This window comes from Balaenoptera physalus (assembly GCF_965194825.1).
Source record: "Balaenoptera physalus genome assembly, chromosome: 6".
NCBI classification, from domain to species: domain Eukaryota; kingdom Metazoa; phylum Chordata; class Mammalia; order Artiodactyla; family Balaenopteridae; genus Balaenoptera; species Balaenoptera physalus.
In genome coordinates this window covers 92,451,201-92,465,668 of record NC_138885.1, presented here as the reverse complement: position 1 = coordinate 92,465,668, position 14,468 = coordinate 92,451,201, and the positions used below count along the sequence as shown (strand labels likewise).

The following is a 14,468-nucleotide window of genomic DNA, read 5'->3' as shown; positions in this document are numbered from 1 at the left end:
AAATTTTATATAAAGGGAAACCCAGAGTATGTTAATGTGGCCTTTTCTTGGAAAGGGAGGCAGTTGGGATACGGTCTTGTTATGCAGCTGTGTGTTTTATGTTCTTTGAACTAGGGTTATCAGATGGATAGAATTCTTTGGCTAGAACGTGAGTAAAGCATGAAGGATTTTACTGGTACCTGTTATAAATTTAATTCTTAAAAATTTAAATAGGAATTATAGAGCTTAAACTCGGTATAAAGGGAAACATGGATCCCTATTCCTTCTGTCTTTCTCATCAAATACTTTTTTTTAAAATACCAAATTAAAAACTAAAAATTTAAAATAAGACTCCAACTTGGGGCATGTTATAACTTTAACATCTAAACAAGGAGTTAATGTACTGAGAAGTAAGAATCTTGAAATTTTAAATCAGAAAACTTCAAAAAATAGCCCAGGTTTTGTTTGCTTCTTAGATAGAGATAAGTAATTTGTGGGTTTATCCTCAAGTCGTTTATATAAATAGTAATTTTACCTCTGCTCCTGTGTCATAACCACGCCATAAAATAGGTGCTAAACTATCTGACTCAGTCACCCATGTACTGGTAAAAGGTATAAATCTCATGACAGTATGAAGGACAAAAGATACAGTTCTGAACTGGAGGAACAAGCTATTTTTAAGCTATTTTTCTTGATGTTTGTAGCTCAACAGAAGCTGAAGGATCCAAAGAAAGAGGCCTGGTCCACGTGTGGCAGGCAGGCTCCCGTTCTGTAACACCAGAGAGATTGCCAGGCTGGGGAGGAAAGACTGTTCTTCATGCGGCCCTTGGAGTGAAACATGGAGTTCTTCTGACGGAAGGTATTGAAAAGAACGGCTTAGCCAACACTAACTGAGGCTCTGACCAGTGTCGGAGCGTGTAGGAGCAGCTGAGAGTTACTGGGTACGAGGGATTCTGAGTGAACTTTGCTGGAACTTATGCTTTTTTTGTTTTCAAAATATGTTCTTACTCCCTTTATCAGAAATCAGGTTAGTTCTTATATTTAAGATGTACCATAACTAGAATAAAAGGGAGAATTATACTTTAAAAATTTTAGTAGTGATAAGTACATGAAAAATTAGATTTTTTAAAAGATTATGTATTCAGAGACCCTTTTACTATACCTTTGTTCATTAAATGTATCAGAATAATAATGCTAATAATAGCTAATGTTTATTAAACAATTATATGTGCCAGGCACTGCACTAAGCACTTTATATGTATTATCTCATTGAGTCCTCACAACCACCTTATGAGGTATCTGCTGTTATTATGCCCACTTCACAGATGAGGAAGCTGAAGGTCAGGGAGGTTAAATTGTTTTCCCAAGCACACACGACTATTTAAAGGGTCAGAGTTAGGATGGGAACCCAGAGAGTCTAATTTCAAAATTTGCTTTTTAAATCTCTTGGCTGTACTGTCTCAGTACCGTTTTTCTCAGGCATAAATAGCAGCTCATAAGAACATATAATAAAATCTACAAATCTATATCAGAAACATAGGCTATAATTTATATAGAGAGCTGCCTTTAATTTTGATGGCACTTTACCAACTAAGTCTTGGCAAATTTGATTTGGGTCAGGACTGCCATCAGCTTCACTAATTTATAAATTTCTACTCTGTAAGTATTTACTAAGTATTTAACAATGCTTTGGTATTTTCCTTGTAGGAACTAAGGGAAGGCAGATTCTAGGAAACAAAGCTTAAATCTGACCATAGTGGTTTTTTGGGGCAAACATGGATTTCTTTCTAATTTCTTTATTATTATGTCACTTTTATTATAATAATACATAATACTATTATTATTATTGTATTAGGCCAGAATTTGGAGAAAGCCTTGTTTTTCAAATGTGAACTATATCCAGTACCTGCCCTATGGGCTTCAAAATCTATAGTTCTCAAGCATATATAAGTAGAATTCTGTTACTGTCGTTTTATTAGCCCCTCAGTAAGATATTTAATAATCCTTCATGAGCATGATCTCTTTAAATATATAGAATCAAACCTAAAAGCCTGGGAAAACTGAGGGAAAACTTAAAAAAAAAATGTAAATAACCTATGTTCATGTTTAAGGCAGTGTTCTGGTTTAAGTGTCAAAGTAACAAAAAATCTCAGCTCACACAAATGTGTAGCTTGAAATGGCACAAAGATCTCAGGTACTTTCTTTTCTAAGTGAGGAAATGGTACTGATTGAATACTAGAAAATTTCAAGCTTTGTCTCTATTCAATTTAACCATTAGCTCATAATTCAATGAGGACACCTCATTGACTCACTATTTTTGAGGTATTCCAGGTTAAAAAAATGATGTCTAAGTATTCACTTCTCTGCAATTTGCTCTGGAGAGACTGTTATTCTAATGGAATATAATACCAATTGAAAGTGTTGGTGAACTGTTGCAAGTGTGTTATATCACTTGGGAAGAAAAGTTTAAAAGATCTTAACCAGTGAGCTTATTTTCTCAGTACTCTATCCAAATTAGAAATTCCCTAATAAAAGCTGATCTTCCCTCTAGCCACTATTGTGTTTTTCCTTACATAGATGTTGTAGTGAGTTAATTTGAGTATATAACTGTATCTGCCATGTGTAATAGGCCAAAGATAAAGTATGCCTTTTTTTCATCAGCAACTCAATTGCTGCTTTGTGGAGGAAAAATAGTACCTATTTTCATTAATTTAAAAAAAATGGGTGACCCTCTGGTCACATAGGAAAGAAAGGATGGTGGGCTTTGTTTAATATTTTTCAAAACCCATGGCCAAGTCTTTGTTCCATTTGAGTGTTTTAGCTAGCATAAATCATTTGCACATACCCCCATATTTCCCCAATACCTGCAGTAAAACTATGACTTGGTAGCACACGTGAACACAAATAGGTTATCATCATTCATGTACCCAACTCACTGGTGCCTTCCCTTTTAATTCTAAAGCTAGCCAGTCATGGCTTCATTTGTTTTTTTTCTTTGTTTTGTTGTGATTTGCTTTTTAAACAAATGACACCTCAGGAAGGCTATCTAGTACACAATATATATTATAAATAACATTTAAAAATTATACATAGTATGGTACACACGTCATGTTAACATTGGTGCTCTCAGTCCAACATGCAGGTATAAAGCTAATTTCATAGTTTTGGCCAAAGTGAATCTCTAATATTTTTATGTCATTGCATAATTTTTTGCTGCTCTGACTTATTCAGTAGTAGTGAATGTTGTAGATATTAGCGAATGTGTCTGTTTTATCTTCTGCTTATTTTATCTGATCATGTCATGATCATTATTTTGTCTTTGAACTCTTGGAATCTGCTTCTGTAATAGCCTGCAATGGTAGCCATCAGTAACGGATCGATGCTAGGAGTTTGTAGGATAAGGCTGAAGGAGAGGAGCAATACCCTTCATTTGAAGTAGTCTCCTGCAATTTGTAGAAATTGTCACTATATTTCAGAATGTTAAAAGCTGTTATTTGTTAAAAGATTAATAAGTGTGGAATGCTATCTGCTTCAACCAAATTTCTACAACTGTGCTTTTGAAAATTAAAAAAAGAAAAAAAAATTCTGTTTTGTTAAACCTAGAGGGGACTAAAAGTTAGCTGATAAAATTTCTAGTTAATTCACTAACTCCCTCCCTTTTTTTTTTTTTCTTTTTTTTTTAAAACCTTCAGATGGTGAGGTCTACAGCTTTGGGACTCTCCCCTGGAGAAGTGAACCAGCAGAGATTTGTCCGAGTAGCCCCGTTCTAGAAGAGGTGCTGGTTGGGCAGTATGTCGTTACTGTGGCAACAGGGAGTTTCCACAGCGGAGCAGTGACAGAAAGCGGCGTAGTGTACATGTGGGGGGAGAACTCTGCTGGCCAGTGTGCGGTCGCTAACCAGCAGTATGTGCCGGAACCAAATCCTGTCAGCATTTCTGATTCCGAGACCAGTCCTTTGTTAGCGGTCAGGGTCTTGCAGTTGGCATGTGGCGAGGAGCACACTCTGGCATTGTCCCTAAGCAGAGAGATTTGGGCATGGGGTACCGGTTGTCAGTTGGGTCTCATTACCACTACCTTCCCAGTGACAAAGCCACAAAAGGTGGAACATCTTGCTGGGCGAGTAGTGCTCCAAGTTGCCTGTGGTGCGTTCCACAGCTTAGCCCTGGTGCAGTGCCTCCCTTCCCAGGATCTGAAGCCGGTGCCAGAAAGATGTAACCAGTGCAGCCAGCTGTTAATTACAATGACTGACAAAGAAGACCATGTGATTATATCAGACAGCCATTGCTGTCCATTAGGTGTGACACTGTCAGAATCCCAGTCAGAAAACCAGGCCAGCACTGCCATCAGCCCCTCCACTGAAACCCTTGATGGCCAGGGAGAAGTGTTTGAGAACACCTTCGTACAAAATGAGCTGCCTGCTGCTACCGAACTGAATGTTGGAAATGTTCAGACCGCAAGTGTTGAGACCATTTCCTCCCCACAAGATGTCATGGGAACAACTGAAATTTCTTCTGCAAGAAGTGTACCATCGTACCCTGACACTCAGGCAGTAAATGAATACGTGCAGAAACTGTCAGATCATGTAGTAAGAGAGAACTCAGAGAATGGTGAAAAGCCAGTGCCACCTCAGGTACCTGCTAAATTTTATAATATAAAGTTGAACCATATGAGTTTTCTTGAGAAACTTTAAAATACCTAAGGATTGGTACCTTTTTTTGTTTTTTGAGTTTGACTATTAATCTGTCTTATCATGCAAGCCTAGATAAGGAAAACCCTGGATTAATTCAAAATTACTCTTTATGTTCAAATTCTGGCCCTTTATTTATGATGTTGAAAGATGTTATTCTGGGCTTGTTTTGTAAGTAGAAAAATCCCATTTTTTTTTTCCAAGTACTTTTCCCCCCATGGCTAAGGTGGGCCCCTGAAGAGTTTAATCTAGCATGACTATATATTCACAAAGAATTCTCTTATCTGTATTTGTAGCACTCTTCAGATACTATTGAGAAAAATCCTTTCCTTCTTTATCAGAGAAGGTTGCTGTGTGGCGGATCCCTTGATTATAGGCAGACTTGAAACTGACTGGCATTACATATTGTTCGAATTCTTTTCAGTTATGCCAGTGGTCCTTACTGGGCATCACTGGGCAGAGGGTTTAGTATTCTCTTCATCTCGTTTAAACTACTTTCACTTTGAAAACTTGTAGTAAGTGGAGAAAAGCTATTTACCAGGGGCATGTAGTAAGCTGTGTCTCCCTACTTAAAACAAATTGTTCTAAAGGATACTTGTTTTTTTACTCTTAGTGGAAGCCTTTTGCTTTTGCTTTTCCAAAACTCTAAGAAAACAAATCTAAACAAAAACATATAATCCTAGGGCCTTCCTTGGTGGTCCAGTGGTTAAGTCTCAAAAAAAACCCAAAAAACTAATCATAAAAGAGCTGCCTTGTGGCGTTGTTTTCAGGTTTTTGAAACCACATAGCTTCTGGATTCTTCATCATTGTTGTTTACTGGTTCAGAATGGGAACGTGGCTTAGAGGTGTTTTTAGAAACAGTTTTTATTTCACAGTCTACTCACCGAACCTTGTAGATGTTTAATTTTTTTTTTTTTTTTTTTTTTATTAAGAAGCTGTTTGGAGAAAGAAAAATCTAAACAAAGCAAAAGTAATAATTTAACAGGACTCGTACATGCTTATAAAAAAGTTAGATTTTGACTTTCCAGAAGTCATTTCTCTGATTTATTAACGTTGTAGTTAAAAGTTTATTGTATACTGTTTATTTGAATAATAGATTATCATCATTGAAATTGCACTGTCCTTTGGACCTGTTTGGTTAAACATTTGAAGTTTTGGTTACCTATGCTAGTTTTGGCAGTGTGTGTTTAAGCGTAATTCCATCTTTGTAAATAGTGTCTCAATCATACAGCTAACCATTAGGAATTTATGTGGCTTAGGACAAGTTTTTTTCTTCTGGCCAGATGTAATTGAAAGAATATCTCACGTTTGTGAAATAAACCAAAGTATTTGGCAATGAAGCATATATTTCATTTTTGCATTTTGCTATTGGTTGATTGGAACTCCTGAAATTATGTCTTCCATCAAAATTGCTGGGCACGTGTTTTTGTTTTATTTATTTACTTATTTTATGAATTGTTAAATATAATTAAGTAGAGGAGCCAGTTAGAACAATAGTTTAAAGTTTATATAAGGTAGAGTTTTTTTGACTTTCCTCCACCTAATGGTAAGAACTCCCTAAATTAGTCACCCCGAAATACCATCACTGCTTCTGTTATGAGCTTTTGTAAATAGATGGTGGAAATAGTGACACCAGTTTTTCTGAACAAGTTATGAGAACTGTGTCACCAAGGAAGTAATAGGCTTTGTATTTATCTTTTTTAACATGGTATATTTGTTTATTTTGTTGGATATTTTAATTAAAGACTCACATTTTGTTGAATTTAGTATTTAATTGAACAAAATGTATTGAGTGCCTATTACATGTCAGGCACTGTGCAGGGAAAAGGAATTATTTCCTTTAAGAAAATCAGAAGCCAGTGTTAAAAAATTTTTTTGGTTTGGTTTGCAATTCAGGACAAATTAAGATACACACACACACCCTCCCACCCCTTGGGATCTTTGGGTAGCATAGGAAACAAAATTTTCATTGTGACCTATGCTCATGACCCAAAAGCTTTTTCGTGTGTTAGTAGGTACATCTAGTGATTTTCTTTTTTAGTAAACAGTGGTGCTTGACAGCTCAGAGTACGTTTTAACTGATTTTTCACTAAGATATCAGAAAACTTTAGTTGGCTTTCTAATACAGCTGTGAATAACACTAAGAACCTTGGATCCAAATGTTTAATGATTAACCTACCACATTGCTCGATGGTAGCGAGAGCAAAGGTAATCTTTCAGTTTACCTTGCCCCTGGGTCATGGAAAATAACTCTTGATGAGACAGTAGAAGGACAAAAATTTCAGAACATAGTTTGGGGGCGGATAGTTTAGAGGTATAACTTATTTTTCTGCCTGTGTATGCCATATATAAATTTGTGTTCATAAAACATTTTAGGAAAAGCCTTTTCTTCTTAAAATGTAATTTTTTCTCATTATTTCTTAGTAAAAATCTGTGTAATTTTTCCTAGTAGTGATCAGTAATAAAACTTGCATTTTTTGAACCTTGTTTCCAGGGCTATTACCTCATATTGAAGGCAATGTTTTCCATACCTTCCCTCCCCTCTCCCTTCTACTGTGTTTATTTTATAAAAGCAGCTGGGACCTATTTTTAAATACCATGATAAAACACCACTCAAACAAAAGGAAGTACTTTTGATAAGGAACTGTATTTTAAGTACTCATTTCCATCTAATGTGTTAAATCTGTGATCAAGAAGGGATGCCTTTAGGTTGGAGATGAAGAGACCTCTTGTTGTTTTAGATTCTTATATTTGCAAATAGTGATAGATGTTACACTTTCTTTTTATTGATTGCTTGTTGTATACGGGATTATATTTTTATATACTTTTTTATGTGTGTATATTTTAGCCTCTTGTAGCAGAAGCGATTCCTAATCTTCACAGCCCAGCAACCACAAGCACTTCAGCCCTGAACAGCCTAGTGGTCTCTTGTGCATCTGCTGTTGGTGTGAGAGTGGCTGCTACATATGAAGCTGGGACCTTGTCTCTTAAGAAAGTTATGAACTTTTATAGTACAGCCCCTTGTGAACCTGGAGCTCAGGCAGGCAGTAGTCCCATAGGCCCAGAAGGTCTGAAAGATAGCAGAGAAGAACAGGTTAAACAGGAGTCAATGCAAGGAAAGAAGAGTTCAAGTCTTGTGGATATCAGAGAAGAAGAATCAGAGGGAGGCAGCCGAAGACTCTCTCTCCCTGGATTGTTGTCACAAGGTAAGGAAATAACCAGCTTTTGTGAGTTGACTTTTGGTGAATCCAAGATGCTCCTGACATCACATGCTGTGTTATAATAAATTCGCTTTCCTAACATATTCAAATGTCAAAATTTATTTAATTAAATAGCTTTTTAAAAGCTACATGTTTCCCTGCTTTAGAAATAACTTTAGACGCTCACTTTTTCATAATACCTGCTTCTGCTTATGAACCTTGTTTTGAGTCTTATTTGATTGTTCTGGAATGTAGCAGTAGCCTCCTTATTTCCTGGGTGAGCCTGGACTCCAGATCGATGAAGTTGCAGATGTGATCATTGGGTAAATGAGGAGTTAATGTACTTGCCCTGAAAGTGAAGATGATTTTAAGCTTCAGTAAGAGAAAGCTTCATTTTCTGAAACCATTAGCAATCAACTTCTTAGAATATTGAGACTATTGCACAGTTGTTTCTTCTACATTTCTCACTCAGTTCAGGAGTCTCAGTCATCTGGACTTCTGCTTCTCAAGGTGGCCTGCAGACCAGCAACATCAGCAGCATCTGGGAGTTGGTTAGAAATGCAGGATTTCAGGCTCCATACCAAACTTAGTGAATCAGAATTTACATTACAAGATCCCAAGGTGATGAGCATGCACATTAAAGTTCGAGAAGTATTGGATTAGATTAACCAGCGGTTGGCAAACTTTCTCTCTTTTTTTTTTTTTGCCCTGACCAGCGATTGAACCTGTGCCCTTGGCATTGAAAGTGCGGAGTCCTAACTACTGAACCGCCAGGGAGTTCCTGGCAAACTTTCTCTATAAAGAGCTAAAGAGAAATATTTTGTGATTTGTAGGCCATACGGTCTCTGTTACAACTACTTGACTTTGCTTAAAAGCAGTCATAGAAAATACATAAATAAATGAGCTATATTCCAATAAATCTTTATTTACAAAAACAGGCAGTGGACTATATTTGACCCATGGGCTATAGTTTAGAGCTTTGCACAAAATGGTATAAACCAGTGGTTAGGAAGTTAGGAATACTAGACTACACTAAAACTTACCTTTTCTACTATGTCCCTATTCCCTCCCTTGTTCTACTTACTGCTCTCTCTTGTGCCACTGAGCACTTTTGCTATCCTGCCTCCTGATTCTCATTGCCACTAGATTCATCTGTGCAAATAAAACCCTAGTCCTGATTGTATGTGTGTGTGTGTGTGTGTGTGTGTGTGTGTGTGTGTGTGTATCCCATGAATTCTGCTAAGTCTGAAGGATAATCTTGGGCCAAAATGTTCTTATTCTGAAATGTCCTTTAGCATTTTCAGTATAAATATAATATTTGAGATCTCCTTGAACCACAGATGTGGGATATTGATTTTTGTCATGCCATTAGACCATGTGAAATATGCAATTCTACTAACAGACTTATTTCCTTAGGTTAAATTTTACTTAGTAAACTTAAAGTATCTTTAGAAAAATTTTCCATGTACTCTTTTTCTCTCTCTTTTAAAATGATCTAGAATACATCTTTGAGGAAACCTCAAGTAGGTATATTTGAGTCTTTGTATGTACAAGTGGATGATACACTCACCAGAAAAGATTGTGATCTTAGCCGGGGATGATCACTTTCTTTGTGGCCCACAACTTAATGACCAAGTGACTAAGTTTATACCTAGTGACATTTTCTTCAAAACATATCCTGTCACCAGATTGGTGTACAAGGTTTACACAGTGTTGTATGCCTTTGTTACAATTTTGGACACTCTAAAAGATGTCAGCATTCTTTTTTTAAAATATTAAGTTCTCTATAAAGTAATTTAAAGTAGACAGCAAAATACAAAATCTTTTTAGTACTTCCCATTCATAACCATTTCCTCACTGTAGAAACTTTTAAGTTTTATGTCTAAAATAAATCTTTTGTTACAATATTTATAGTATGCTTGAACTTAGACCTTAATTTGGAAAGGCTTAACTTTTAACTCTGCTTTGAAATGGGAAAAATATTTGTTAGCCTTAGTGTAGTATTTTGTTAAGCTTATTCTTTAGAATACCAGTTCCATAGGATGTCACGTAGACATTCTATATAACAAATGTTATACAGAAAAGGATTTTGTGGCTAAACGTTTGGAAGTGGGGCAGGGTTAAACAGATTTAAACAGGGCTTTTAATTGCAGGACTTTTCAGCACCTTTAGCATGCTAATGCGTGTGTGTGAATCTCTACAGGGCAGGTAGGAGGGAGGAAAGAATGCAGTAGGCAGTGTTTACCAAACTCATTTGACTACTTAATCCCCAGTTTTGCAGAGAACCTGTAGAATATGCTTCACAAATACCATGTTAGTGTATTTCTTTGAAAATCAACAGTTCATTAAAGTGGTCCCTTTTTTCTCACCCATCTACTCCCTCATGGTATCGCTGGTTTGTTTTCAGTCTCCCCCAGGCTCTTGAGAAAAGCTGCACGGGTGAAAACGCGGACAGTGGTTCTGACCCCTACATACAGTGGTGAAGCAGATGCCCTCCTGCCTTCTCTGAGAACAGAGGTGTGGACCTGGGGGAAAGGGAAGGAAGGACAGCTGGGGCATGGTGATGTTCTGCCTAGGTGAGTGCTGCCAGTGTTTACTGTTAGAAATTAGCTTAAACAAATAACCTCTCTCCTGTGAAGGTCTCCAAATCTCCATTTCCTCATAGAGGAAATCTGGTTTCTTCTAGCTCTAGATTATTATACACCATTAACTCTGATAAAAAGCAAAACAAATACCTCCCACCCCCAATCAGTCTTAGTCTTGAATTTGTTTCTAGCAATAAAGGACTTAAGTATCTATGGTATATCTTTCTGGCTCTTCTTTGATGTATATTCATCTTAGAATATAGAAAGGGGTGTTTGGGATAAGATTGTATTTCATTGGAACACGTGAATGGTTCAAATTTTTAACTTATAAAAAACAACCAACAATTTTTTTTTTTACCTGAAAGAGGTCTATCTGCTGCTGCCAGAATAACTATAACCACAGTAATAAACCATGTCTATTCATGTACATCACGGAAAAACTGTTTTGTTTAAGAGAAACTCTTATGATATTAACAATAGATATTTGTGAAAGTGTGTAAATAGAATGATTATCTAAAACAGCCAGTTAATATAAATGTCTCTTTTATTCCTAGCAGAGTGAAAGCAACTAATACGTTAAAAAAAACAACTCCCCTCTTTCGTTATATTTCATTATCCTAAGTATATTCTCTGCCATATGAATTATTCAGTTGTTTTATGATTCTTAACAGATTCTGAACTATGGTGGTTAATTAGTGATTAATAGACAAAGATTAGGTTAAAACCATTCAAAATTATTTATATTTAGGAGTAGATTGAACATACATCCAGTATTTTTATTTTGATGTTTTCTTTTGAAATATTTACTTTTACTTGAAAGCTCTTACTCCATAATTTGCGAAAGGGCATGATTCTTGCTGAGAATACTTCTTACTTTGAATTTGTATGTGTGTGTGTATGTTTTTCTTTAAGGCTTCAACCGTTGTGTGTAAAATGTCTGGATGGTAAAGAAGTAATTCATCTGGAGGCAGGTGGTTACCATTCTCTTGCACTTACTGCGAAATCCCAGGTAGGAGGCAAACTATTAAAAGCAGATCTTAATTTCATGGAAGGCCAACCTGATGAGATTGGACCATCATTTATTGAGTATATGCTGTGTGTCAGGCAACAATCCCGTATCTCATTTGATCTTTTCAGTGTTTTACATTGCACTGTATTATTTCCATTTTACAGGTGAGGAAAGGGAGGTTTAGAGAAATTATGTAACTTGGCTAAAGTCACACACGTGACTGTAGACTTTGGATTCAACATTGGCCTACTTGACAAAGAAGGTTTCTATAACGTGCTCTTTTGGAAAAATAGAACTGAGTTTTCTAGGGTATTGGTGAATTTCTGTTTTCTGATGAAGAAAATCCATAAATAAGACACTAAGAAACCAAAACACATTTCTCTTTTAAAATTGTGGGACCTGAAAGTGACCTCCAGAATCATTTAAAACCATGTCCGTATGCGTAAACCCTCCTAAGGAAAGTAGTTTTTCAAACTTATTCTTAAATATATTCATATAATGATGCTTCATCAGTCCCTTTATCTTTTTAGGAAAAGTCAATAAAAGATTCTAGACCCTTTAAGTGCTTTATTTTAACTATCACATAGTAGGATAGCCAAAAAGCTATTATAGCTCATTTAAATAAATATAAATATTAGAAAAGAAAAGGATGATTTTATTATTATTAACGTGATGAATCATCAAAAAGGCTTAAAAATAAGAAATTAGGAAGGTGGCAAGTTACAAAATAAGGATTAAAAATTGCTAGCTTTCTTTTATACATAAGGTAAAGCAGAAAGCATACTTGGGGAAAAAGAAGCTGTTCACAGTCACAACAAAAGTATCAAGGAAATAGGAACATCGTTAATAGGAAAAGTGTAGCGCCACATGACACAAATTCAAGAACTCTTCTAAGTTATAAAAGTAAATAGTAAATAGAGAAATTTTATTTTTATTTTTTTTTGAATTTTTGAATTTTATTTTATTTATTTTTTTATACAGCAGGTTCTTATTAGTCATCCATTTTATACACATCAGTGTATACATGTCAATCCCAATCGCCCAATTCAGCACACCACCATCCTCACCCCACCGCGGTTTTCCCCCCTTGGTGTCCATACGTTTGTTCTCTACATCTGTGTCTCAACTTCTGCCCTGCAAACCAGTTCATCTGTACCATTTTTCTAGGTTCCACATACATGCGTTAATATACGATATTTGTTTTTCTCTTTCTGACTTACTTCACTCTGTATGACAGTCTCTAGATCCATCCAGGTCTCAACAAATGACTCAATTTCGTTCCTTTTTATGGCTGAGTAATATTCCATTGTATATATGTACCACAACTTCTTTATCCATTCGTCTGTCGATGGGCATTTAGGTTGCTCCCATGACCTGGCTATTGTAAACAGTGCTGCAATGAACATTGGGGTGCATGTGTCTTTTTGAATTACGGTTTTCTCTGGGTATATGCCCAGTAGTGGGATTGCTGGATCATATGGTAATTCTATTTTTAGTTTTGTAAGGAACCTCCATAATGTTCTCCATAGTGGCTGTATCAATTTACATTCCCACCAACAGTGCAAGAGGGTTCCCTTTTCTCCACACCTCCTCCAACATTTGTTGTTTGTAGATTTTCTGATGATGCCCATTCTAACTGGTGTGAGGTGATACCTCATTGTAGTTTTGATTTGCATTTCTCTAATAATTAGTGATGTTGAACAGCTTTTCATGTGCTTCTTGGCCATCTGTATGTCTTCTTTGGAGAAATGTCTATTTAGGTCTTCTGCCCATTTTTGGATTGGGTTGTTTGTTTCTTTAATATTGAGCTGCATGAGCTGTTTATATATTTTGGAGATTAATCCTTTGTCCACTGATTGGTTTGCAAATATTTTCTCCCATTCTGAGGGTTGTCTTTTCGTCTGGTTTATGGTTTCCTTTGCTGTGCAAAAGCTTTGAAGTTTCACTAGGTTCCATTTGTTTATCTTTGTTTTTATTTCCATTACTCTAGGAGGAGGATCAAAAAAGATATTGCTGTGATTTATATCAAAGAGTGTTCTTCCTATGTTTTCCTCTAAGAGTTTTATAGTGTCTGGTCTTACATCTAGGTCTTGAATCCATTCTGAGTTTATTTTTGTGTATGGTGTTAGGGAGTGTTCTAATTTCATTCTTTTACATGTAGCTGTCCAGTTTTCCCAGCACCACTTACTGAAGAGACTGTCTTTTCTCCATTGTATATCTTTGCCTCCTTTGTCAAAGATTAGTTGACCATAGGTGCGGGGGCTTATCTCTGGGCTTTCTATCTTGTTCCATTGATCTATGTTGCTGTTTTTGTGCCAGTACCATATTGTCTTGATTACTGTAGCTTTGTAGTATAGTCTGAAGTCAGGGAGTCTGATTCCTCCAGCTCCGTTTTTTTGCCTCAAGACTGCTTTGGCTCTTCGGGGTCTTTTGTGTCTCCATACAAATTTTGAGATGATTTGTTCTAGTTCCGTAAAAAATGCCATTGGTAATTTGATAGGGATTGCATTGAATCTGTGGATTGCTTTGGGTAGTAGAGTCATTTTCACAATATTGATTCTTCCAGTCCAAGAACATGGTATATCTCTCCATCTGTTGGTATCATCTTTAATTTCTTTCATCAGTGTCTTATAGTTTTCTGCATACAGGTCTTTTGTCTCCCTAGGTAGGTTTATTCCTAGGTATTTTATTTTTTTGGTTGCAATGGTAAATAGGAGTGTTTCCATAATTTCTCTTTCAGATTTTTCATCATTAGTGTATAGGAATGCAAGAGATTTCTGTCCATTAATTTTGTATCCTGCAACTTTACCAGATTCATTGATTAGCTCTAGTAGTTTTCTGGTGGCATCTTTGGGATTCTCTATGTATAGTATCATGTCATCTGCAAACAATGACAGATTTACTTCTTCTTTTCCAATTTTTATTCCTTTAATTTCTTTTTCTTCTCTGATTGCCATGGCTAGGACTTCCAAAACTATGTTGAATAATAGTGGCGAGACTGGACATCC

The 14,468-nt window shown here is 36.1% G+C and overlaps 1 protein-coding gene across 13 annotated transcripts in view; it reads left to right on the top strand.

Annotated features, from left to right (window-relative positions):
* The window catches only part of ALS2 (alsin Rho guanine nucleotide exchange factor ALS2), a 90,490-nt gene that overhangs the window by 17,934 nt on the left and 58,088 nt on the right, over positions 1-14,468 (top strand). For all 13 annotated transcript variants that reach the window (XR_014265173.1, XR_014265174.1, XR_014265175.1 and 10 more), the window contains exons 3-7: positions 684-838; positions 3,672-4,609; positions 7,515-7,872; positions 10,274-10,442; positions 11,364-11,460. Coding sequence is in view for 10 of the 13 variants with exons in the window: in XM_082466933.1 (XP_082323059.1) it covers positions 684-838; positions 3,672-4,609; positions 7,515-7,872; positions 10,274-10,442; positions 11,364-11,460 (1,717 nt within the window). In the remaining 3 variants the exon portion in view is untranslated. The remainder of the gene's footprint in view (positions 1-683; positions 839-3,671; positions 4,610-7,514; positions 7,873-10,273; positions 10,443-11,363; positions 11,461-14,468) is intronic.